The 20,206-nt window shown below is 57.1% G+C and overlaps 9 protein-coding genes across 9 annotated transcripts; 4 read left to right on the forward strand and 5 right to left on the reverse strand.

Moving 5' to 3' along the window:
* Positions 1-911: 911 nt before the first annotated feature.
* TRAVEDRAFT_166665 (acid protease) lies at positions 912-3,724 on the forward strand. The gene is made up of 9 exons (XM_008039533.1): positions 912-1,237; positions 1,287-1,339; positions 1,627-1,927; positions 1,980-2,010; positions 2,061-2,168; positions 2,220-2,392; positions 2,442-2,553; positions 2,607-3,045; positions 3,115-3,724. The coding sequence occupies exons 1-9, from the start codon at positions 1,029-1,031 to the stop codon at positions 3,429-3,431; spliced, it is 1,743 nt and encodes a 580-aa protein (XP_008037724.1). The 5' UTR covers positions 912-1,028; the 3' UTR covers positions 3,432-3,724.
* A 34-nt stretch (positions 3,725-3,758) lies between these two features.
* Positions 3,759-4,427, forward strand: TRAVEDRAFT_46632 (uncharacterized protein; the record flags this gene model as incomplete). Its single annotated transcript, XM_008039181.1, has 1 exon — positions 3,759-4,427. One exon carries the CDS (start codon positions 3,759-3,761, stop codon positions 4,425-4,427), a length of 669 nt encoding a protein of 222 aa, XP_008037372.1.
* Positions 4,428-4,596: 169 nt separating this feature from the next.
* Positions 4,597-8,640, forward strand: TRAVEDRAFT_46633 (uncharacterized protein; the record flags this gene model as incomplete). The annotated part of the gene is made up of 4 exons (XM_008039182.1): positions 4,597-4,797; positions 4,860-6,233; positions 6,882-7,142; positions 7,219-8,640. The coding sequence occupies 4 exons, from the start codon at positions 4,597-4,599 to the stop codon at positions 8,638-8,640; spliced, it is 3,258 nt and encodes a 1,085-aa protein (XP_008037373.1).
* A 464-nt stretch (positions 8,641-9,104) lies between these two features.
* On the reverse strand, positions 9,105-10,327 carry TRAVEDRAFT_71438 (uncharacterized protein; the record flags this gene model as incomplete). Its single annotated transcript, XM_008039534.1, has 2 exons — positions 9,105-10,095; positions 10,154-10,327. The coding sequence occupies 2 exons, from the start codon at positions 10,325-10,327 to the stop codon at positions 9,154-9,156; spliced, it is 1,116 nt and encodes a 371-aa protein (XP_008037725.1). The 3' UTR covers positions 9,105-9,153.
* A 623-nt stretch (positions 10,328-10,950) lies between these two features.
* TRAVEDRAFT_71439 (uncharacterized protein) lies at positions 10,951-13,766 on the forward strand (the record flags this gene model as incomplete). The annotated part of the gene is made up of 4 exons (XM_008039535.1): positions 10,951-12,443; positions 12,494-12,680; positions 12,741-13,608; positions 13,667-13,766. 3 exons carry the CDS (start codon positions 10,951-10,953, stop codon positions 13,593-13,595), a joined length of 2,535 nt encoding a protein of 844 aa, XP_008037726.1. The 3' UTR covers positions 13,596-13,608; positions 13,667-13,766.
* Positions 13,767-13,973: 207 nt separating this feature from the next.
* TRAVEDRAFT_94252 (uncharacterized protein) lies at positions 13,974-14,417 on the reverse strand (the record flags this gene model as incomplete). Its single annotated transcript, XM_008039536.2, has 1 exon — positions 13,974-14,417. A coding segment is annotated over one exon (444 nt), but the record flags the coding sequence as incomplete, so codon positions are not given.
* Positions 14,418-15,735: 1,318 nt separating this feature from the next.
* TRAVEDRAFT_36773 (uncharacterized protein) lies at positions 15,736-16,848 on the reverse strand (the record flags this gene model as incomplete). The annotated part of the gene is made up of 3 exons (XM_008039091.1): positions 15,736-16,302; positions 16,364-16,530; positions 16,845-16,848. 3 exons carry the CDS (start codon positions 16,846-16,848, stop codon positions 15,736-15,738), a joined length of 738 nt encoding a protein of 245 aa, XP_008037282.1.
* A 507-nt stretch (positions 16,849-17,355) lies between these two features.
* On the reverse strand, positions 17,356-18,112 carry TRAVEDRAFT_19787 (uncharacterized protein; the record flags this gene model as incomplete). The annotated part of the gene is made up of 2 exons (XM_008038967.1): positions 17,356-17,901; positions 17,957-18,112. The coding sequence occupies 2 exons, from the start codon at positions 18,110-18,112 to the stop codon at positions 17,356-17,358; spliced, it is 702 nt and encodes a 233-aa protein (XP_008037158.1).
* Positions 18,113-19,032: 920 nt separating this feature from the next.
* TRAVEDRAFT_19788 (uncharacterized protein) lies at positions 19,033-19,557 on the reverse strand (the record flags this gene model as incomplete). The annotated part of the gene is made up of 1 exon (XM_008038968.1): positions 19,033-19,557. The coding sequence occupies one exon, from the start codon at positions 19,555-19,557 to the stop codon at positions 19,033-19,035; it is 525 nt and encodes a 174-aa protein (XP_008037159.1).
* Between the last annotated feature and the right edge of the window lie 649 nt (positions 19,558-20,206).

Here is a 20,206-nt window from a genome sequence, read left to right on the forward strand (position 1 = left end):
CAGTGAGCGGACCGAGGCACTCGCCACTGGTACCGCAACCTGCATGAAGTTCCACCCATTCCACCCGTGACTTCCGCGACGAGTGTGCACACAGTATTTATTCACCACGCGCGTGCGGCGCACCTAGTACGCAGGCTACCCACTGCCCACCAGACCCCCGGACCGAGGGCCAATCCTGGGGAAGGTCAGTACAGTTTCGTAACTCGTCCAAGGTCCGAGTCGCGAGGCAACGTCGCTTTATCTATTTTGGACGGCGGACCAAATGCTATTTCAGGGCGGCGATCAGAATCTGGAGTACTGCAGGTCTGTCTGCTTGTCTTCTCGTGTTTCTGGCGATCATCTATATATACTTGAGTGCTGTTCGTCTGTCCGGCGGACGAGGTAAGAGCTGGTAAGAGACCATTGGGCAAACGTCCGTCCGTATCAGTAGACACGTAGCGCAACCTATGCTGGCGTATCAGATGTGCTGACCGGTCACAGTGCGGAGACCGCTGTACTTATTGTTAGTGGTGCACATGGACAAGTATAGGTGGGAGTCGGACTGCGGATAGGTGTGGTGGCGTCGATGTGTTGTACTCACCCGAGTCGTACATACGTCTATTGCGCGACTTCCACAGACGTGGAACGGTGTGCATGTGAAGTCGGATCCAAGTATACCTCGAGCCGGGCGGCGCTGCGTATACCAAAGTTGTGGGCGTGTCTTGGGTACTTGGCCGATCTTGGCTGCGGCGGTGTGCCTCGGTGGATGGGTGATGGGCCAATGGGTGAGCAGGAGAATATAGGTCGGGCGTCTGCGGGTCTGATGAGATTGGGGAGCGGGTGGTTACGAGTTTGAACGCGTACCGCCCCCATGGTTCCTACATATACAATGCCCGCCCTCCCCGACGCCCTCCTCGTTGTGACCTCCCTGTCGCGCTCTGGTCGAAGGAAGGCTGCACGGTCTCGTCTCGGTTTCCCTCTTTCCCGCTCTCTCGCATACTCTTCATCTTCTCTGCGCAGGTCGCCCGCTATTTGTTTTCAAGTTCACGATGTATACGTCTAGCTGGTGTGCTCTCGCCCTCGCCCTCCTCCCCGCCCTCGTCTCGGCCATCCCGCTCCCCGCTCAGACGACCCCGAAGGCCCGGAAAGGTGGTGTGGTCCTCCCGTTCAACAGGCATTCGCGCAGAGTTGCCGCAAGAGCCACCGATGATAGTGATGTCCTGGGCGGAACCGTCGGCCTCGGTGACAGTGCAGATCTGTGAGTGCGCACGCCACATAGGATTGTAGAAGGTACTCATCCCACGCAGTTTCTACACTGTTGCCGTAACGGTCGGGGATTCGACCACTGCTGTGAATCTCGGTAAGCTCCAGTCCTTTTAGAATGTCCCAGCAGCAGCAATCTCTGTCCCGCGGAACACGTTCTGGCACATGTTCTGCATTCTGGTGACTTGGTCGTGACCAGCGGTGGACGATATCCTGCGACGTATGCAGAGCGTCCTGTCTCTTGAATGCCATGTTCTCCGGAACATATACCTTGAAATATCGGCACTTGTGTCTCCCGGAACCCAGAACATGTTCCGGAGCACATTCCGCAGTTCCCAGGACATTCTCAGTCCGTTTCTTCCACATGCTAATCACTTCGCGCAGACACCGGATCCAGCGACCTATGGGTGATGTCCTCTACATGCCGCACCAAGCAGTGTCGCCAGTCCACTGCCACGCCATATGACGTCTCGAAGACCTTCAAGGCCTCGGGTGGCAACGTGGATCTCAGATACGGCGACTCCGTCACCGGCACCCACGCGGACGGCCCCGTCGGTCGCGACACGGTAACGCTCGCAGGTCTCACGTTGGAGGGCCAGTCGCTCGCTGCGATCAACGACACCGATAACTCTGCCATCTCGAATGGCGGCGCGGGTATCCTCGGTCTCGGCTTCCCTGCGCAGAGGTTGGTTTAGCACACGACTTGGGCAGTTTCTGTCATACTGACAAATTTGTAGTTTCGTCCAGGCAGCTGTCATCAGCGCTGAGGTATGGTGTACCCCAGTTGCTCTCGGTTGCAAAATGCTGATCGAAAGTAGATCCCAAACACGGTGGGGACTGACACCTTCGTCGAGCAAACTGCCAAGTCGGGACCTCTGGTGCCCCGCTTGATCTTGGCGGACGAGATTGACGACCCCCTGTTCGCAGTATGTCATTCGCGCCTTCAGTTCCTTCTGACTACTGCTGACGTGCCACAGATTACGTTGCAACGGGATACCATTGACGTCTCCGGTGAGGGTCAAATCACCATCGGACAACTTCCCGATGGTGTGGACAACTCGAGCATCACCTGGGTGCCCGTCCGGCTCTACGACTCCGCCGACGGAGGTCTTGACGCGCCATCCTTTGCCCCCAACGAAGTGTACCCTCTGTAAGTGTGCATGCTATTAGTCAATACGCCTTACTGAACTAGCCCACAGTCGCTGGGAAGTCGAGATCGACGCTGTCTACCTCGACGGCAAAAAGCTCGCGGACTCTACACAGCAGCCCAACGGCATCAGCAAGCCTTCCGTCTCCGCGCTCATTGACACTGTAAGTATCATAGCTAGTGTCGTCTCCCGCCAGTGCTGACCATATCTCTGTAGGGCAACTCGCTTATCCGCGGCCCCTCCGACGTCGTGAACAACATCCTCTCGACCGTCTCACCCGCGTACGCGGCAGATTCGTCCGCGTCGCCGCTCCTCCCCTGCGACGAGGGCCACAACCTGACGTTCCAGATCGGCGGGAAGCTCTTCCCCGTCGACCCGCGCGACTTCGTCGCACAGAACAAGCAGGGCGACGCTGCGAACTGCGTCGCGAGCAATGTCGTGAGCACCGACGCGCCGAGCGTCGGCGCGCTCTTCAGCTGGAACCTCGGCGACCCGTTTCTGAAGAGCAACATGGTTGTGTTCTACTACGGGAACCTGACGCACCCGTCCCTCGACCCGCCCCGCATGGGCTTCGTCTCGCTCGTACCGCAGAACGCGGAGGCGCTCTTGGACACTGCCGTCGAGGACGCGCAGAGCGCCGCCGGCGCGTTTGAGTGTGAGTCCACTCTCTCCCTTTACTCCTCTTCATGTTTGCCATGAGCTGACGACGCGTACCTGATCATAGCCACGGCCGAGGCTGCCCCCACAGCGAGCAGCTTGATCCTCGAGGGCGCTGCGAGCGCGAGTGCCACAAGCGAGTCCACCTCATCCGCGCCAGCCGCGACACGCACATCGACCCCTTCTTCTCCATCCTCCTCCGCGGCACCCGCAGCCACCGTCACTGCGACGGCCACCGCGAGCACGAACCCCAAATCCGCGCCCGTCGCGTCGGTATCGGCGTCGCCCTCGTCCTCGCCGAACGCCGCCGCACCCCGGCTGGTCGGCGGCTGGTGGCTCGCGCTCCCCACGCTCTCTTTGCTCGCGTCGCTCTGCATTCTGTGAATGACCTGCTCTCTTTTGCTGTTTATAATTGGTTAGGGTGTGGACTATTTGCGCCTGCTGCACGGACAGACGGGATACGTTAACTAGGTGCTTATTGTATGCGAACCTTTAGTGGGAAAAGGGATCCGTGACGCTTCTGCTGTGCGACGATACCGCGGTACGCACTCCGAGGGAAGCGCAAGTCCTCGCCACACCCTAGGTATAGCATGGCAGCGCTCAAGCAGCGCTACCACAGTTCTCCGCGCTACGCAAGCAAGCATCACTCTGTTATCAGCTCTCACCACCGAGCGACGTACCGATTAGTCTCCTCCCGTAAGTAGCTTCTACATGGGGCGACCAAATCTGCATATCGTGGACATCCTCGAACACATTTGCGAGCATGCCGAGCCAGGATCACTCGTTATGATGGCCCGCACCACGCGGGCGTTTCATGAATCGGCCATTCGTGTCCTCTGGCGCGATCTCCCCAGTCTCGAACCCCTGATTTACTGTTTCCCCGCGGATGCCTGGACTATAATTCAGAGGTCGAAATTCGTGAGTCTTCTCGTTTTCTTGGGCAACAGCCTACATGAATTTACTCCTATCGCCGTTCGGGCCGGGCAGAAACTCACGCGCATCGTGACACCGAAGGATTGGACAGCGGTCCTGAAGTACGCCGCCTACGTGCGCCGCTTTATCACGACGGGACCTACCTATGGTTTCAAGCTCAAGCTGGAGGCCGCTGTTTGGGACACGATGTGCTGGCTACGGCCGACAGCCGTCCTCTTTCCCCAGTTACGCTCCTTGCGCTGGGATGTAGTGCGCCTTCCGGACAAGTATCTCCCATCCTTCCTTATCTGCGCGGGTACAAATCTCGATCGCCTCGAACTTCAAGACTTTTCCTACTACGACGAGACAGTCCGGGCAAGCCTGGGGATCCTCGCCGAACACTGCCCAGGGTTACGTGAAGTACTCGTCCCGTCCTTCGGTCCCTGCACGCTGACTTCCGAAATATGACTTGCTTCTGGAACCTCGTTCCCGTGTGCGCGTGCGGCAGCATCTTCGTGCTATAATTGTACGAACTTACTACAGCATTGCGGCCGCACTGACAACATGTGGAAACGGCGGTTAGCAAGCAGGCGCCCTCGTCGTACTCTCCTGGTACCGTACGTCTTGGCTCTCCACCATGCATGCGATGCCGCTCATCACCGATGTTTTGGACCACATTTGCGAATTGGTCGACACGGCATCACTCTCAATCATGGCGCGTACCGCTCGGGTACTCCACGAACCGGCCATCCATGCGCTTTGGCACGAACTACCTGGACTGATTCCCCTCCTCCGGTGCTTCCCAGCTGATTCCTGGACCATCGAGGGAGACGAATTCGTAAGTCCTTTATAACAGCTTCCAAGCAAAGGTTTTGTTAAGTTGGCCTGCACGGAGCACAGAAGTTTTCCCGCGTCTTGAGACCTAAGGACTGGACCGCCGTCCTCAAATATAGCCCGCTGGTGCGACACTTTGTTGCATCGACGCATTCAGCCTTCTGCGCCAGGCCTGCGGACGCGGCCGTTTGGGAGACAATGTGCTGTCTGCGGCCGACGGCGACCCTGTTCCCCCAGCTGCGCTCGTTGCGTTGGGGAGATATCCAGCTTCCGGATAAATGCCTGCCATCCTTCCTAGTCTGTATCGGATCCGGCCTCACGCGAGTGGATCTAGGAGGCCTCGCTACCATTGCGGGGAGCGCGCCCGACGTACTCCAGGCGATTTTTGACATCATGGCGGAGCGGTTCCCGTTGCTCCGTGCGCTTGACGTGGGCCACGTACGCTCCGGAAGCGAGGTACTCACTCGAGAGCTCGGCGGGTCTTTGCCGCCTACGCTGCCATTCACCCTCACCCCTTTGGTATCTTTCGCGTCCCTGAAGATGTCCATCACCTTGGACGCGCTGCTCAACCTAACGCGGCTGGAGACGCTGCGGGTTATCGATGTGCGCCTTCTAGACGATCCTCAACTACCATCCGCCGACCAGAGACCATCCTCAAACACCACTACTCCGATATTGTCACATCTATCACAGATCGATATACACACCACGTCGCGCGCCTACATCGGGTTCAGCAAAATGGTGACACTTCCTCATATTACAACTCTCCGCCTACGGCTTTCTCCCTTGGACTCGCAAACCTATCTCATACCGGAACTCCTCCAATCCATTCGCGATCAGTGTTCGCTCGATGTCTTGAAGCACGTCGTTCTTGAGCACTACACGAATCATCACGAACGTGTAGGGCCCGTCCTTCCGACTCACCTGCGACCTCTCCTAGACTTCAAGCAACTAGAAGTCGTGATAGTGGCACTTAGGTGCAGGTATGCGCTCAACGACGAGATTTACACGGACATGGCGAAGGCGTGGCCGCGCCTCGAGCGTCTGTGGGTCGGATGCTACCCGGTATGCACTCACGAAATACTGCCTACTGTGCGTGCACTCCCGCCGTTTGCCACGCATTGCCCGAAGCTGGAAATGCTCGGGCTGGTTTTCGACGCTAGGCACTGGGAGGCCAAAGCCGCCTTCGACGCGGACGATATGGACGCGGAGATCGAATTGTACGGGGCTCTCGCTCATAAGGCGAGCACGTCGGCTCTGTCGAGGTTCCTTGTCGGAAACTCTCCCATAGCCGTGCCCGAGTACGTCGCAGCGTTCCTTGACCGGATATTCCCAGCCCTGGGCGAGGTCGTCACAGAAAGGGCGGTTCGGGACCAATGGATAGCCGTTAAGCGTTTCCTACCCCTGTTCAAACATGTCAGGAAGGACGAACGACTCCGGGTCAGCCAGGAACTGTCCGCGACTGGAGGAAGGAGGACGTGCGGGGAAGTAGTGGCTCCTTGGTGAGCGCGGTCCACGGACATAGCATGCCCCACTGGCAGAGCCTACCGATGGGTCTTTGGACGATGGACTAACAGGGGGGCTAGTACGGTAAGTAGATTTTGCCATTCGCAGGCATCTTCTTACGCACTCACCATCAAACAAGTAGAATCCGTCCGTTTGGCTTGAACTCTATATTCAGATATGGACTATCATACACTGTATGCCGTCGCTGCTCAAGAAGGACACTTGGCTCACCACGCCAGGGCTTTGAACATACTTAGCATATGACTGATAGCAATCTCTGAGTTATGCCCCTAGTCTAGACGAGTTGCGTATGCATTGCGGGAACTCGCGTCAGCCCATTGCAATTACCGCTCAGGCCGCAAAGTGAGTAGTATTTTGAGTTATTTTGGAGAATAGAATCTAGCCGCTTACCCAGACATGTTACCGCAGCGGGACGGGAACTCTCGAGGGCCTGCTTTCCCATGGCGCTGCCGCAGCTGCAGCTGCAGCACGAGAAATGTGGCTTCGGCCTGTAGTGTATAAAAGTTGGACTGGTAACGGGTTCGGTTTACCTGACACACGCACAACTCTCCTCCCCCACAGCTCGGCGGTGGACTCTCAAGCCAGTATCAGCTCACCTATCTCCGTGCCTCCCTGTTCACTATGCATGCAACGCAGCTCGTCTCAGATGTTATCGAGCAAATCTGCGAGTGGACCGACCCGGCATCACTCTCCGTCATGGCACGAACCGCCGGAGTGCTCCACGAGCCAGCCATCCATGCGCTCTGGCGGAGCCTCCCAAGCCTCATTCCCCTCCTCCAATGCTTCCCGACGGACTCCTGGACCATTGAAGGAGACACATTCGTAAGTCGGGAATTTTATGACATCCGTCGAGGAACGGCTCAGCTAAATCAGCTCCCACCATTCCCTTTGCGGATAGAAGTTCACGCGTGTCTTGAGACCCAAGGACTGGACCGCCGCTCTGAAGTACGCCTCCCTCGTACGACACTTTGACGAAGAGAAGAATCCCCTGCGCTCGCGGCCTGCGGATGCGGCTGTTTGGGAGTCGATGTGCTGCCTGCGGCCGACGACAACACTCTTTCCCCAGCTTCGCACGTTGCACTGGAACCTCATCCAGCTTCCGGACAAGTGCATTCCATCCTTTCTCGTCTGCGTAGGACCCAACCCCTTCCGAATGGTGTTTGAGAGCCTTGAGCACCGTTTGGGGTATACCACCGACGAATTCCAGTCGAGCCTGGACATCATAGCGGAGCGGTTCCCGGGCCTACGTGAACTCCACGTTGGCTATTGTCGTGGAGGTCGCGATCGCACTAGCGAGCCTGTATTGCTCTTCCCTACAATCCCACCCAGCTTCCCGTCTTTGGTGTCTTTCGTATCCCCGATTTGTCCTATCACCCCAGCTGCGCTGCTCGGCCTGGTACGGTTGAAGACACTTCGCTCCATCACTGTGCGTCTCCAAGATGATGCGGAGTGGCCTCCAGCTCCTACCACTCACCTATCTTTGGATCTACAAAATGTCGAGTTCATCTCTTCGCTACGCACTTGCATCGCGTTTTGCAAGACGACAATACTTCCTCACGCCACGGCTCTCAGGTTACAGCTCATTGGTGTCCCGCCATGGAGCCATCTCATCCCAAATCTCGTTCACGCTATTCGTAGGCAATGCTCGCCAGATGTTTTGAAGACTGTTTCCATCTATGAGATGGACACCACGGACGACGCGCGCGAAGACCTCATTTTCCCGACTTATCTACGACCTCTCCTAGACTTCAAGAAGTTGGAATCCCTCAGAGTGGAATTGCGATGCGAATATGCGCTCGACGACGAGTTCTGCGCCGATATGGCGAAGACTTGGCCGCGTATCAAGGTCCTTGAAGTCGTGAATTGGGACACGGAATGCGTCCACGATGTTTTTCCCACCGCGCGCGTGCTCCCACTGTTCGCTATGCATTGCCCCAAGCTGAAAAGACTCGGGCTGGCCTTCGACGCAAGACGCTGGAAGAACCAAGCGGACTTCGGCGCGGACAGTTCAAACGCGGAGATATACGGAGCTCTCGCTGATCGGGCGAGCACATCGGTTCTATCGGTTCTCGGTGTCGGCACTTCCCCAATATTCGTGCCCGAGTACGTCGCAGCCTTCCTTGATCGGGTCTTCCCGAACCTGGTCAGTATTTGCCCAGGACTCGGAGGAGACATGGAGACCCAATGGGAAGCGGTCGAGCGTTTCTTGGGCTTGTTCAAACACGTCAGGAAGAACGAACGGCGACGAATCTGTCAAGGAGCCATCCGTGACGGGCGCAGGGGGACTTCCGGAATTGGGGAGATGACCGTTCCTCAGTGAGCGCGGTCCATGGGCCCGGGGATCCCCACAGCCTAGTATCGTGGCCTGGACGATCGGATGACGAGGTAAGTGTCTTCCGCCATCCTCAGGCACATTCAAGTTGTAACATATTCACCGGCAGCGTTGATACAGAATCGATGATTTGGTTGAGACTCTAAGCTCTCTGCTGTCTTCATGGTATGTCTGCTTCACGGGTGACGTCTTCGCAGTGTTAGGATGCGATATGTAACTTGAATATGTAACCCTTTTCTCTCACGAATTGTACCAACATATTCGCAACATGATTGGTTCGAAAGAATGCTAAGTATCACGACGTCGGACCCCTGGGACATGTACAATGTTGCAGCCATGAAGGGATGCCCAAATCACGGCTCATAGCTCCCGGGATGCAAAAAAAGATTAAGCATAGCTGACGACTATAATACAGACGGTACACGGACATCATAGATGACGGTAAAATTACAGGGTCCTCATTTTCGCCTAAGCACCAATCCATGCTCTGATGCTTGACCCTTAGACGTCGACGACCTCCACCAATGGGCCCCGTCGCTCAAACATGCTCGTCCAGTCCTTCGTCCCCTCGACACTACCGACGCCCGCTCCGATCGCCGCCTCCCCGCGTACGATACCGACGTCGTCAGCCCACGAGGCAGCGGCAGCGACGGCTGCATACGTCTTCTTCATCAACGGGTCGCGCTGGTCGCGGTCCACCCGCGCCTCGCACAGGGCATAGCCACCATAGCTCTGTTCGTAGGCCGCGCCCTTGCCGGCCAAACCCTCGTCGCTTTCATCATCCCCCTCGAATCCCGACTCCGCGTCCGAGAGCGCGGAGCCATCGGTGTGTCCCACCTCGACGTCGTAGGACCCGCGAAGAAGCTTCGCCAGAAGTGTCTCCGCCTTGAGCGCGCGGGTGTTGAGCGCAGGCGGGGTCCGCACGCGCTGGCTGAGGCGCGACGTCTTCGACGCGGCGCGCGGGGTCGGGGCGGCGGCGGGGACCTGGCGCGGGATGCGCTGGAGCGGGGACACGTTCCCCGGGGTGGGCGGGCCGCTGTCGCTCTTCACGCTGTCGTTGCTGCTGCTGCTGGAGCAGGACTCGTCGCCCATGCGCGCGAAGTGCTCGCGCCATTTCAGCTGCATGTTCATAAGGTCGGGGCGGGCGTCCTGCTCGTCGGCGAACCCGCCCAAGTATCCGGGAGAGCCGAGGAAGGCCGTGGCAGAGAACCCCGTGGGCGGAGGAGATCCCGGAGGGGAGAGCACAGGAGAGCAGGATAGAGGCGAATCCAAGGCAGGGTCGTCACTCATCAGCGACGGCATCGAGCCCGTGCTGTCGGTGCGAGCGAAGCCATCGCGGCGGCGCGGGGAACGCGTCGTAGGAACCACTGGGTCGTTCTCCCGGTTTGGGAGAGGAACGTACGTGGGGAGGGTGTCCGCGTAGTACGCTCTGCGGCGCATATGCTGTGCATGGTGCGATGTGGGCACCCCGCGACGACTTTGAGAGACCAGAGCTACTCACCGACCAGTATGCACCGTATGCAGGACGGTACGGCCCCGGACCGTTTACCACCACGTTGGGCAGGGTCTCCCATATTTCGGCCAGAGTGTCCATCCTGTCCCGTGCAGCCTGCAGGGGTGCATCCTCCCAGATGAAGGTAATAGGTCGTGCGATGACGCGTGAGAAGCAGCTCATGATAGTAGAATTGGGGAGGAAGCTGGCGAAGGGTTGGCCAGAGAGCGACGAACGCCGAGGAGGATGTGATGAAGGCGAAGTGGGTGGCGCAAGTGTTATCTACAGGGACAAGCTGTGGGGGGTCCAGTATGAAGGCCACGCGGGATTTATATGCGTATCACCAACGCAGAGCTTGAGTGGCGAGGGCCTTTGTTTGTGGCCGGATTACGGTCAAAGGACAATATGATCAAAAGGCCACACGCCGCAAAGGTCTTTTCAGTTTTAGTCTCCATGTGGCAAGCTAGCCTCTCTAGGCCTGCTTTGTCGGGAATAACAGTGCCCATGCCTGTCCTTGGTGCCCCCGCGTGCACTTCCGGATGTTCGTCGAGCCATGGAGGAGGAGTCTGCTCGAATTGCACGGACACGGAGAAGGGATGGGAGAACGAGAATCGTTGAGCGCTTACGAATTAGCCTCTGTGTATTATGGGCGTCTACAGTCCTTCACATCTCTTCACGTCTACTGTTCTCGCTCGAGCGCCTCGCTCGACCCTGCGTCGTTCTCTTCCGCCGTCGGCTCGCTTGCCCATCCCTATTCGCGCTGGGACGCGGAGAGATGACGGACTCTCTTGCACACCTCCATATCCATGCCTAACTCTGACGACGACGAGGGAACTGTAGAAGCCGACCCCGCCTATCTCGCGCTTTACCACACACATCTCGACGATTTTCGCGCCCACCTCGCTGGAAGGGATGGGTCGGAGCCGCTTCCGGCCTCCTACTTTCCTCCGAATGCTTGCTGGTCGGCGGCGGAGAAGGATGCTTTCTTCCGCGGCCTTGCCATTCACTCCCGCCTTAGGCCTGACCTGATCGCCGAGGAGGTGAAGACGAAGACCGTGCCCGACGTATGTGTTTATCTCGCACTACTCGAAGAGGCTACCCACGAGGCCTCCCGCACGACCGTCTATGTCGGTGCAGAAACTCGTCCTGTCGATCCCAGGCTTCCACGCCAAGAGCTTCCGGCCGCCGTCGAAGTCTCCGACATGTGGCTACAGCTGGAGGAACGTATGTCGGGTGCACTGGTCGACCCCGACACGCTTCAGCGGGAAGCGGTGGCTAAGGAACGAGAAAAGGAAGTCCACACTCGCCAGGCCTCTATCCGCGCTCGGAAGGGGCAGGCACGTACGGCCTCCAACGATCGAGACCGCGAGGGCGAGAGGCAGAGACGGAAGGACTTCAACGCTTGGTTCGCGGAAGCAAAGGCGCAGTGGGAAGCGGAGGACGCGTGGGGCGCTCTCGACCACAGTAGCTTGTCCGCCCTGGACCGAATGTTACGAGAAGACGAAGAGGGATACGCTGTAGGAGAACTACCTGAAGATGCCGAGGACCTTGTATATCAGCACGAAGGCCTAGAGACTCTGGAGGCCAAACTACCCAGCTCGCCTACCGGACTGCGAGGAACGCCTCTTGCTCCGGGCGAAGAGCTCATTGATCCTATACTCCTACAGCTATCTCGTCCGGACACAGCTATGTCATATGCCTCTTCCTCAGAGCCTGCTTCGTATTCACTGGTCGACCCGGGTAGCCTACCGCCATCTACACATCTCCAGCCTTCCACTCCTCCCTTTCCACCAGCCTCGCATATCACTGATCCTGCGCCCCTCCCCGTTCCTCTGCCACCTTCCATCTTGGACACTTCGGCCGCATTCTTAGCAGATGATGGCTCCATCGGCGACGCTGCTGAAGAGGATATAGCTTCAATGTCCCCGGTCTCCCGACGTCGTTTTAAGAAACGCCTGTACATGCGTCGGAAGCGCGCGCAAGCCTCCGGCAGGACAGCTGACGAGAATACCACCCGATTGAAGCCCGGTAGGAAGCCGAAAGAACGGCTGCCTCGTAAGACGGATGCATCTACCGTTGCAAGCTCCCCGATGGTCGTCGACAACCAACCCCTACCTGACGAGCCTGAACAGCCTTTCGTGGAGCCGGACGCTTCTCAGTATCGTCATCCGCACATGTCTGGTAGGACGCTTCCATACAAACGGCAAATACAATTCGCGTACATCGGTATCGACGCACAGCGACTGTACCAAGAAGGCCTCGGACTCTTCCACTTTCGAACCATCTCCAAGTTGATGCAGTAAATCTTCTCGCCGCTTGCGTGTCGCTGCAGCTAACATTTCCTCATAGGATGTACAATCAACTACACGATATCCCAGCAGAGGTTGCGTCGCAGATCACTGTGGAGACCTTCCAGCTCCTCTATGCCATCGTTGCGCAATTCGTCGCTGAGGTAATGTCTCGAGCGATCACTTCGCGAGAGCAGGAGCGTATTGCCAAGCTTCAGACTAAAGCGTGGCGTCTAAGGGAGAACCAGGTCAGTGCTGGTTATGCGATGAATAGATAGAACGCGAACCTAATGGGGATCGGTTTACAGAACGTTTCCGCGATCCACGTGAAGCACGCGCTTACGCTCTTCGGCGCTGACTCCCTCGACAAGCGATCCCACTTCGCAGGCTTACTCAACAAGCTAGGCTTGGACGAAGAGCGCGACAAGCAAGAAGTCTTGGAAGTCAGCGATGACGAGAGCCCGGAACACGACGAAGTCGAGGAAGAGGAAGCGACCTCTGGCGATATCGAGGCAAGCAGAACCCCCCTGGAGCCTCTCTCCGCCTTGCGCATGATCTTCCCTCCCTTCTTCAACCCAAATCCGCCTGCTTCCGGCTCCGGAACCCGCATTGACGAACATCCAGACCCGCTGGACCCCTCTGTCTACATGCCCTGGCCGTCTTCGAGTCTCCTTGCGACTTCCAGCGAGCCTCCGCGCGAAGAGGACCTCCTCCCCGACAACATCGATGAAGTCGCGCTCGCTGCCGAGCTACTCGCGGATGGGGAGATCGAGAAAGAAGACACCCTGCGCGACACGGAGGAGGAAAACGCATTGTGGAAGCGTTTCGGCGGAAGGCCGGCGCGCGGCGCTCTGCCTACCGGTGGAGGCGCTGGAGACATCGAACCGAAGCTTGAGCCTTCCGCGGAGGGAGGCGAGGCGCCGCGGCGTACTAGGAAGCGCAGGGCACCCTCCAAGAGCGTTCGGATCGTAGAGGACGGCGCAGATGCCAACAGCGACGCAGACGGGCAAGCCAGTGACACGGCCCAGCGTCGTGTCCGCCCTCGTAAGGGCAAGAGGCAAGGCAAGGGCACCGCGCACCTCAACGAGGACCAACTCCGGTTCATGGAGCCCGACCCCAATGGGCACATCAAGAGCAGCGTATATATACTCGACAGCGACTAGGGGTGCGCTTATGGTACGCTTTTACGGCATCGACATGCAGAACGAAGGAGCTAACGGGAATTTCGTGACAGTGGATGAGACGTTGCACAAAAGTACAAAAGTAATATACAGCTTCTGTCTATCCCAATTCTTGGTATATGCACTCACATACTAAGTACGACATACACATGGTCTAATCTGATGCTTTGCTTTGCTGTGTACTCCTCGGTCAACGCGTGCCCTCGACTGTCTGGAATATCGGGCCTGCATCGCCGCACTTTCAGTTGATCGTCTGTGAACCTGAATCCCGGGCCCCTTTGAACTAGTCCCTTCAAATATCGGGCTATCAAGCTGTGAGTTGCCATCGTTCTATTACGAAGCAAGCTGTATCCTCACCACCTAGTAAATCCCAGGAACCAACGCATACGGCGTCTTCTTTGCCCATTCATCCCACTCCTTCCCGAACTCCTTCCTCAGAAGACCATCCTCGGTCTTCACCCTCATGAACACCATCACCGCCGGGACGTACAGCAGATCCCCCACCCACGCCGCTGCGAACGCCTTCCCGAGCGTCGTACCGAACGCCCCGCACTCGTTCAACCACGACCCGCTCCCCAGGAATGCGACAACAGTCCCGAGCGCGACCATCGCCATCCCCGTGTAGCTCGGGTGGCGCACGACCGCGTACGGGCCGCTCGTGACCAGGCGGTGGTCCTTGCGGATCGTGATCTCAAACGTGAAGTGCTTGCCCATCGTGCGGTAGCAGGCGAGGCGGACGAGCGCCCCGGCCATGACGAGCAGCCAGCCCGCGGCGAAGGTGGGCGTGATGCGGATGCGCTCTGCGCCGTGGCCTGTGGGCGAGTGGGGGCCGAGCTCGAGCACGGAGAGCGCGTGCGTCGAGGCGAGGGTGGAGACGTGTGTGGCGAGGATGGCGAGGACTTCGCCGAGGATGACGATCCGCGTCACCGTCTGTGTGGATGCTCTGAGCTGAGGTCCCGATCTATGGCCCGGCGAAGCGGGGAAGGCGTACCTTGGAGAGCTGGCGCATCCACACCGGCCGCACGACCCGGACGCAGCCTGACACATCCCCCTCTTTTTCGCTGGGCTTCGCTACGAACGGAGTCGGCGAGGAGTATGAGACCCGGTGCGCCCATATCGCCGCAAGCAGGAGCGGGATCTTCGCAAAGGCTACAATGGGAGTCGACATCTTCACTGGGGTGTTTGCTTGACGGCGGTGAAGACGACGACGGATCTCACTTCAAGTCCAGGCTGAAGTACTGGTTTTACATGGCGTCTTCCGGCATCCATTCTTCTGTCAAGCTGCGGCTTCTCGATATCGCGGTCGGGTGACCGGGATTCGCGACGCGAGGTAGCCCGGTCGAGAGCGTGCAATGTAGGCGAGACCGGTTGTGTCATAGTGAAATGGCGCATCTTCAGACATGCTGCTTGAGCTTGCCTTCATCCATGTTAATACGCCTCCACTTCGAGCAATGGATGGCATGAAGTGCATATCTAGCAACGCCGCCTGAATGAGTTCTCCGGTGTACTGACTACATGCCACGGGTATGATAGAAGCCTAAGAAGGTGACATACCGTGTAGCGTGAGGTACAACATTGACAGCGTGCGAGTTCTCGCTAAATGCGCGTGATACCGTAGTGATACCGTGCTGCTATTTTGTGGCGTACGGCAGCCAACTATCATGGTGCGATTCGTATCCGGCAGACTGGAGGTTCCAGCGTGATTGGCGACGTGCAGAGTCAAGAACTTTGCGATGCACGGCTCCAATGCGAGAGATTAGTCCGGACCAGGACAGTCGCGACGCGATACTATTATCGGAGCCCGAAATTCAAACATTGTGGACGAGAGCTATATATGAGCATTGTGCATACCGACAAGTACAATTTGTGTTTCACCGCAACGTTTTTGGGTGTAAAGGCCGAAGGGCCTCTACGCCGGAGAAATCGGGCTCAGGGTTCATAAATCCTTCGGTACCTGATGGAGGACGATGGTCAGTCAGCACTTTCGCCGAGAACGCTAGCGAGGAGCGAGAGCACTCGCCTTGCAAATTCACATTGGCCTCCAAGGCGCCGTTCGGGTGTGACCTTCAATCTTAGTTGCGTGCAGAGCCATGCTATCTCTCGGGAAACTCAGTCTATGCGTTTACACGTCGAATTTTTTCTCGCTCACCTGCCCTGGAATCAACTTGTAAGGCGTTTTCTTGGACCACTGTAACCACTCGTCGCCAAATTGCCTCTTGAGCGCCCGGTCCTCGCGTATCATTCTCCCCGGAACGAAAGAGAAGAGATACACGTTATACACAACCCACGCGGCCATCACAAAGCAACCGATGTTTGAGTCCGAAGGGCCGCACTCCATGAACCAAGAGCCTGGGCTCAGTTGCATGGTGAGCAGCCCGACGGCGAAGATCGTCCACCCCATATAGCTCGGATGCCGGACAATGGAGTAAGGACCGGTGGTGATGAGGTAGTGGTCGTCTTCGAAGGACAGTTGATATGTGAACAGACGGCCGAGTGTACGGTAGCACCAGAGGCGAAAGCCCCCGCCCAATACCAGGAGGAACCATCCGACGATGAAGAGCGGGGAAATGTATAGGTCCGGGGCCGTAGAGGGCGGGAAGATAGGAATAAACCTTGCCATAAACGCGGATGGTTTTGCATTCACCATGAGGACGAGGATCTCGCACGTCGTGAACGACCAGACGACCGCCTGTGTATGGACATTGTTGGGTTTACGGTCAATCGGACAGGAGGGCATGCATCGTGCTCACTGGGCTAACGATGGTGATCCATTGCACCAAGGAGACCAGTTCGTCACCTGTTCCGAACTTCGACATGGTGGCTGGTTTCGCTGGCGGTGTGGGCGGGGAGTGTACGCGATGCGATATGATAGCAGCCGTAAGGAGGAGTACTGCCTTCACTGTCGAGGCGGCAAAGTCTGTCATCTTGTGTGTATGCAGAGGATAGTAGAGGGGCGGGGGGGACTCATCAGAGCGTGCCTTCTTCCCTCAACTTGTATCTGTATACTCTCGCACCAAATGGTTGGCGGCACCGGACGGTAGGCGTGTCTCCGTACGAGTTCCGATGGTAGATATGGAACACTGCACATAGTTCAGTCAAGATACCGGATTTAGACCTACTCAGGCTTTTTCAATGCCATATGTGGTCGGGGTTTCCGCTATAAAAAGTGACGCTCCGTACCTTTATATGTATGGCAAGCACACTGCCGACCTTGTACGTCCGCCTACGTACGCATACCGGCGAATGCGTGTGCGGCGTCTCCTGATCCACTAACACCGTCCCCATGAGCATTCTAAGCGCTGCCACTGCCGTAGAGGTATGACTCACGAGTGATAGTTTGCATGATCTTTCGTTCAACGTCAGCGATGTGTTGCGCTGTTGGATGAAGCATGCGGAGTTGAATCGGGGGACTACTTGAGCGTTAGGGCCGTACATTAGTCGGGCGGTGGAGAGGGTGTTCATGTGTAGCCCATAAACGTTATAACGTATAGACAAAGTGCATTACCTCATATATTCGCATATCGATAGGGTCTGGCATTGAAAGTTGTAGTGATACAAAGTTAGCATAGGATCGTGGTGACCGAACAGGTTGGTAAAGGGAGACAGCTGGTAGTAGTTCGACGCCAGTCACCGAAAACGGAGCGGTTACACTGTAGCTACTCAGAGTAGTGTCCTACAAGTACTCCGTCCTAGTTTCAGGGTGAGTTCATCAATGTGCACATCGGATGGCATAACTAACCAGTTAATAGATGCCTGGGACGAGCTTGTAGCGCGTGTGCATCGACCATTGCAGCCATTTATCGCCAAACTGCCTCTTGAGCGCTTCATCTTCCCGCCTCATCCTAGCCGGGATCCAAGCGAAGATACACAGGTTGTACACAACCCATGCGGTCATCGCAGAGCGACCGACGAGCGATTCCGAAGGTCCGCACTCGGCGAACCAGGAGCCTGGGCTCACTTGCATGAGGAGGATCCCGGACATGAAGGCGATCCACGCGGTGTAGCTGGGGTGTCGGACAATGGCGTAGGGACCGGTGGTGACGAGATGGTGGTTTTCCGCGATGGTCAGGTGGTACGTGAACAGCCGGCCGAGGCGACGGTAGCACAGGAGGCGGAGGCCTCCGCCCAACGCAAATAAGAGCCACCCAACGATGAAGAGCGGAGAAAGGCGCAGATCGGGGGCCGTAGACGACGAGAAGATGGGGATAAGCCCTGCGGCGAATGTGGATGAGATTTTGTCCGCCATGAGGACGAGGATCTCGCATGCCGCGAGGGACCAAACAACTACCTGTGTAAAGGTTTGATTATAGGAAAATAAAGAGGACGGAGTGCGCGGTGCTCACCTGGCCAATGATTGGAGCCCATCGCGCCATGTTGTTTAGTGCGTCGCCTTCACCGAACCGCGACATGGATTCGGGTTTAGCTGGCGGCGTGGGCGGGGAGAGTACGCGGTGCGACATGATAGCAGCAGCAAGGAGAAGTAGTGCTTTCACTGTCATGGCGTCTGTCATCTTGGGCTGGGTGAGAGAGGAATCGAGGGACCTGGGGTCTCTTCAGAGTGCGCATGGCTTAAATCTCCATTCCCCTGTATCTTCAGCGTTGACGGCACTGGTGTGTGAATTTTTCGATGAGTAAAGTTCCGTCAGCGGATGAATGACACCAGACACGGCTCGTCGGCATGCCGGGCGAGTTAGACCTACTCAAGTTCAGTTTGAATGCCATATAAGTCTAGTCGAGGCCTCCTCTCCAGATTCTGACATTACGTACCTGATGGCTACATGGCAAGTACACACCCGATTGGTGTTCACGTATGCTACCGAGCGATGTCAGGGCCGCATGAAGTATATATCCTGGTCTACTCGCAACCGCTCATGTGAACTCTCAAGCGCACTGGAGATGAAACCATATATCTAACTCACTAAGTATCGAAGGATCCGAGATTGTAGGTTTGTTAAGTTTCGGGGAGTAGGGCCTGAGAGCCACTGAGTTAGAGACCGAGGGCGGGCGCAATGCCGCATCAGAAGTGACGATTCTCCGAACCAGCATTGCGCCAAAGAGTGTTGCATGAAACGTGTGTGACGGAATCCCGCGGCCGGTTGAGTGCGTCTCGCATCGACCAGGAGATGGGGCGAGTACAATCAAGCACTGGCATACTGCGTGTGGCACCTGGACGCAAAAAAGTCTGATGCTAGGACAAGTACATTCGCGTATGTGTAGAATCTAGCACGGAGTGATGGCACACAATGAGCATGGAGTCGCATGCCGAGCACGCTGGTGAGGAGAGAGTACTAACTTTAACTGATATCAGCCGCCGAGTACGGCAGCAGTACTCGTCATAACTAATCCAAGTGAGCTGTTCCTGTGCCATGACAGGGTGAGCAATTTATAGGTCTGCGCGTCGGGCGGCAGTACTCACCAATCAGTAAATCCCTGGAACGAGTTTGTACGGCGTGTGTCTCGACCATTGCACCCACTTATCGCCAAACTGCTTCTTCAGCGCCTCGTCTTCCCGCCGCATTCTAGCCGGAAGCATGGCGACAATGTACAAATTGTACACCACCCATACGGCCATCGCAGCGCATCCAAAGAACGAGCCAGAGGGGCCGCACTCGGCGAACCAAGAGCCCGGGCACAGTTGCGTGACGAGGACACCAGAGATGAAGGTGATCCACGCGATGTAGCTGGGGTGCCGGACGATAGCATAGGGACCGGTGGTGATGAGGTTGTGGTCCTCAACGATAGTGAGCGAGTAGGTGAACTGTCGGCCAAGTTGATGGTAGCATAGGAAGCGGAGGCCGCCGCCGAGTGCCGTCATGACCCATCCCGCGATGAACAGAGAGGAGAGGCGGGGCTCATGAGCCGTTGGCGAGAGAGAGGGCATGATAGACCGTGCGATGGTAGACGATGGAAGTTGGTTCGCGACGAGAACGAGGATCTCGCACATCGTGGTCGTCCAAACGCCGACCTATCAATCGATGAGCTTGGGTATGAAGGTGAAAATGACGGCGTGCATAGTGCTCACCTGGCCAACGATCGGAATCCACCGCACCAAAGGGCCTATCTCATCACCTTTGCCGAACTTCGAGATGGATGTTTGCTTCACTGGCGGGGTGGGCGGGGAGTGGACACGGTGCGATAGGATAGCAGCGGACAAAAGGAGTAGCACCTTCAGCGTGGAGGCGTCCATCATCTGGTGTGTGTAGGAGGGGGTCCGTTGTATGGGCATCCCAGCGAGCATCTTGATTTATATTTCCTTCTCCTGTGTGCTGAAGCGGCAACGGCGCTGCTCTCCATAAGTATGCGGGCCGCAGATATGAGGCACCGGAGGCCCAGCACCAACGTGCCGACCTCTTCTGACGCTAAATGTGGTTGAGGGTTTGACACTACTCGTGCCGATAGCAACGTGCACTGATAGCGACCGCCCACAGGCGAGTCATCTCACACTGGGTGGACGGTGCGGCCGCCCGTATGACCTAGATTATGCAAATAGATGAATTTTTGCACACACGTCACTCGTCCCAAATGGTACGCACCAAGCCGTTGCAGCCCGCTGAGGAGACTAGTCCGAGATATTCAGTTTCATTATGACGCTA

This window comes from Trametes versicolor (assembly GCF_000271585.1).
Source record: "Trametes versicolor FP-101664 SS1 unplaced genomic scaffold TRAVEscaffold_5, whole genome shotgun sequence".
In the NCBI taxonomy this organism is placed as follows: Eukaryota; Fungi; Basidiomycota; class Agaricomycetes; order Polyporales; family Polyporaceae; genus Trametes; species Trametes versicolor.

Coding starts and splice junctions, on each gene's coding strand:
- TRAVEDRAFT_166665 (XM_008039533.1), top strand. CDS start 1,029: ATGTATACGTCTAGCTGGTGTGCTCTCGCCCTCGCCCTCCTCCCCGCC. Junction 1,340..1,626: donor GACCACTGCTGTGAATCTCG/GTAAGCTCCAGT, acceptor CACTTCGCGCAG/ACACCGGATCCAGCGACCTA. Junction 2,169..2,219: donor TTGACGACCCCCTGTTCGCA/GTATGTCATTCG, acceptor GACGTGCCACAG/ATTACGTTGCAACGGGATAC.